Source organism: Crocuta crocuta, unplaced genomic scaffold, assembly GCF_008692635.1.
Source record: "Crocuta crocuta isolate KB4526 unplaced genomic scaffold, BGI_CrCroc_1.0 scaffold68, whole genome shotgun sequence".
Taxonomy (NCBI): Eukaryota; Metazoa; Chordata; class Mammalia; order Carnivora; family Hyaenidae; genus Crocuta; species Crocuta crocuta.
In genome coordinates this window covers 3341568-3345386 of record NW_027532426.1, presented here as the reverse complement: position 1 = coordinate 3345386, position 3819 = coordinate 3341568, and the positions used below count along the sequence as shown (strand labels likewise).

Below are 3819 nucleotides of genomic sequence, written 5' to 3'. Positions count from 1 at the left end.
GCTGCCCGCTCTTCCCGCCACTCTCCTATCGGTTACCTGCACTGCACCTGCCCTTGGCCTTGACTTTTGACATGTACCTATTACAGTTAGGGACTTAAGATGAGGTCCCTGGACCCCCTACTTCCCCATCTCTTCCCTTACTGGCCCTTTAAGAAATGCCCCCCCCCCCATAACAACAAAACGTGTTTGACTGTTGTAAATGTTGTCCCTCTGTTTTTCTCTATTCCTGATGAAGAGGACTTGTTCGTAGGCAGGAGTTGAGAAACAGGTCCAGAAAGAGCATGGGGTCTTCTAGAAGTTTAAGGTCAAGGACTCAGACTTCTCATCCCTGCCCGGAGTGTTCGGTTGTATGGTTGAAGGCTGGCCGTGTGCTGTTGGGCGTTTCTTGTGGTCCTGCTGTTTAGTGAGGGACTCCAGACAGGGGAGCAGCACCCCTCCGTTAGAGTTCCCCCTCTTCCCCCAGTTGCTCTGGGGAAAACCAGGGCTGACAGATTTGCTTGGTAATTCTCCCCAACCCCCAGCTTGCTACGGCATCGTCCAGGTGCCAACGGGACCCTGGTTCTGCCGGAAATGTGAATCTCAGGAGCGAGCAGCCAGGGTGGTGAGTTTGAGACGCCCTCCCCACCTCTGTACACCTGAGCATCTCCTCCCAGTTCAACCAGGGGACTCTGGGGCTGAGGCTGGGGTGGGACTGTCGCACAGGACTTCCTGTTTCCTGCACATCTATCATCAGCCCACCTCTCCCCCAGCTCATCCTTCGCTCTGCGCCACCTCCTGCCCTGAGCTTTTGATTTTTGTTTGTTAGTTTGCTTGGACTTTTTATCATGGAAAGTTTCCAACGTGAGCAAAAGGAAAGGGAATACTATAGTGAACCTCCTGTCCCCATCGCTGGTCTCTGACAGTTATCACTCATAGCCAACCTGTTTCTTCATATCCCTACACATCCCCCATAGACAGCTTATTTCATCCTGGGGCCCTCTGAATGTGTTCAGGAAGGGCCCAGCTCAGCAGATCCCCCACTCCCTTTTGGAACCCCCCCTCCAAATCCCTGTGCCCCCTTGCATTGGCAGAGGTGTGAGCTGTGCCCACACAAAGACGGGGCATTGAAGAGGACTGATAATGGAGGTGAGGGGGTCCCTGAGCCCCAGACTTCATCTGTTGAGGTCAGCAAGGCCCCCTGAGCAGGGTCTGGGAAGTCAGGAGTGGACTGGGGGTGGGGGGAGGGCGGGGAAAGGATCAGGGAGGGATGGAAGCTGGGTTTTCCTTCCCTGGCCCGGCCGGGCCTGGAGTCTGATGGGAAGGCTGTGGAGGAGGGGACTGACCTTAGTGTGGGGTTATGAGGGGCCGGGGTCTCAGGTTGCCATGGCAGCTGAGGCCAGCTCCCCACCACCCCAGGCTGGGCCCACGTGGTGTGTGCCCTCTACATCCCGGAGGTGCAGTTTGCCAACGTGCTCACCATGGAGCCCATCGTGCTGCAGTACGTGCCCCACGACCGCTTCAACAAGGTCAGCGGCCCCGGCCGTTCCCATACCAGCCCCCGCCCCGCGCCCCATCCCACCATCCTTGGGTCTCTCTAGCTCTCTCTCCATCGGTGTAATTTGATTCTGTCCAGCCAAAGGGGGACTCAGGAGGTGGGTAGTCACCTGCCACTGACTGACCCGTGCTTGTGCTCTGGGGCTCCAGTGAAGTAGGAGGCTCCCTTGCGCTAGTACTGCCCGAGGGTGGGCCTTAGCAACCAGCTCACTTGTTCGTTCATTCGCTGGACACATTGTACTGAATGCCTACTATGTGCCAAACTGGGGCCGAGGTACTCAAAACAGATGTGGTCCCTGCCCCACAGAACTCCCCCTTCTGTGTGGGAAGGCTGTAAATATCAAAAAACAGGCAAATAAATTAAGTGCAGTTTGTGGTAAGTGCTGTGAAGAAAACAAATAAGGTACTAAAATAAGTACCTTGTGTGTGTGGGGGGGGGACTTATATTAGATAAAATGGTCAAGGAAAGAGACATTTAGGCTGAGGCCAGCCTTGAGGAGGGGTGGGGTTCCAGATCCCGGCAGAAGGGACGAGTCGAGTGAAGTCCCAGAGGTGGGAATACGCTCCCTGTGAAGAAGGCAGACGTGGTCCCTGGCCTTCCAGGGCTCACCGCCCAAGGACGGTCCCGTCCAATATGGTATCTACCGGCTGCATGTGGTTATGTAAACTAATTGAAATTAAATGCGACTTAAAATTCATTCCTCGGTCACACCAGCCGCGTTTCAAGTGTTCCGTAGCCTGTGTGGTTCATGGCTACTGTGTTGGACAGGGAAGTATGGAAAGTTTCCATCGTCACAAAATCTTGGACTGGACAGCCCCGACCTAGGGTCACGGGGAGAGAATAGGGAGCAGCAGATCAAGGGATCCCACAGGTAGAAGAGAGGAGGGGACAACTGTGCTGTGTCCCGCAGACCTGCTACATCTGTGAGGAGCAGGGCCGGGAGAGCAAGGCAGCCTCGGGAGCCTGCATGACGTGCAACCGCCATGGGTGTCGGCAAGCTTTCCACGTCACCTGGTGAGACCCCTGCCCGTCCTGCACCCCCTCTAGGGTTCTCTGGGATCCTTGCCCGGTCGCACCGACCCCCCGCTCCAAGGTTTGCCGTGGACAGCTGTCTCTTTGGTGGTGATGGCAGCGATTTCGTTGGATGGCCTTGGCCTTGCCCTAGCCGCGGTCCGGGAGGGTGGAAAGAAGGCGGCTGGTCCGGCTTGCGGCCACCCCCTTCTCAGGCTGACCTCTTTCGGTTAGTGCCCAAATGGCAGGCCTGCTATGTGAGGAGGAAGTGCTGGAGGTGGACAACGTCAAGTACTGCGGCTACTGCAAATACCACTTCAGCAAAATGGTGAGTGTCCTTGGCCAGGGCATGCGTGGGTCAGTCAGCCTTACCCTCTAAGTCAGCTTTCGAGGGTATGGGCTCTGGGCCAGGCTGGTGCCTGATACCGGTAGGACCACGGTGGAAGGAACCCAGTCTCTGCCCTGTGGAGGTTGCCACTGGGTAAGGAATAGATTGAAGTCCAGCCCCAGGTGGGTGAACGAGGGCTGAACTGGCCAGTCCATCCCAGAAGACAAAGCTCAGACCCTGCCTGTCAAGAGTCTGGTAGGCTTCAAGGAACAGGCAGCATTTAAGCTGAGTGGAGGTGGAGGCAGCGAGAGCCAACATTTGAGGCAGTTACTGTGCCCCAATCTCTGTACTCTGCCCTCTTCATGTGTCATTTTATGTGGTCGCCCCACAACCCTAAGAACTAGGTGTACTGTATCTTCCCAACTTACAGATGAGTAAACTAAGACTCACACTTAGGTCGTGCAACATCCCACAGCAAGTGTGTGGGAATCTGAACATACAACTTGATTTGAAAGCTCCTTGGGGACCTGCCAAGCAAAGGCAGAGAGAACTGAGTCCTGGCAGAGGGACCGGCATGGGCAAAGTCCTGAGACAGAAAAGAGGACTTGTAAACAGAACAGGGCGCTTGGTGAGGACGTGGCAGGAGGTGACCGGATGTTCAGGCAGGGCCAGAGCGGGGCTTGCTTCTGCCCTAGGCCTCGGGCCCAGGGAGAGGCTGGAGGAGGGGTCCTGTTCAACGTCTGTGGAGAGACCTGTATGTTCCAGAAACTAGGGGGTACCCTGGTGAGGGGGGTGCAGCCTGACTGGGAATGCAGCTGGGCCCTCACCCCCCGGGCCACAGGCTTGTAAGCAGGCGGGTAATATGATCAGATTTGTTTTTTAGGAAGATTACCCTGGCAGGCCACTGTGAAGCTGGATCTGAAGGGCTGAGGCTGGCGGCTGGCAG

At 56.1% G+C, this 3819-nt stretch overlaps 1 protein-coding gene across 6 annotated transcripts in view; it reads left to right on the top strand.

Annotated features, from left to right (window-relative positions):
* The first annotated feature begins 202 nt into the window (after positions 1–202).
* The window catches only part of LOC144244115 (protein AF-17-like), a 24472-nt gene continuing 20855 nt past the window's right edge, over positions 203–3819 (top strand). For 3 of the 6 annotated variants that reach the window (XM_077779349.1, XM_077779351.1, XM_077779346.1), the window contains exons 1-5: positions 205–601; positions 1071–1125; positions 1396–1505; positions 2445–2548; positions 2780–2873. In XM_077779349.1, coding sequence (XP_077635475.1) covers positions 350–601; positions 1071–1125; positions 1396–1505; positions 2445–2548; positions 2780–2873 — 615 coding nt within the window. In that variant the 5' untranslated portion in view covers positions 205–349. Of the gene's footprint in view, positions 602–1070; positions 1126–1395; positions 1506–2444; positions 2549–2779; positions 2874–3819 lie in introns of all 6 variants that reach the window. The other 3 variants (XM_077779350.1, XM_077779347.1, XM_077779352.1) reach the window with 3 other exon arrangements.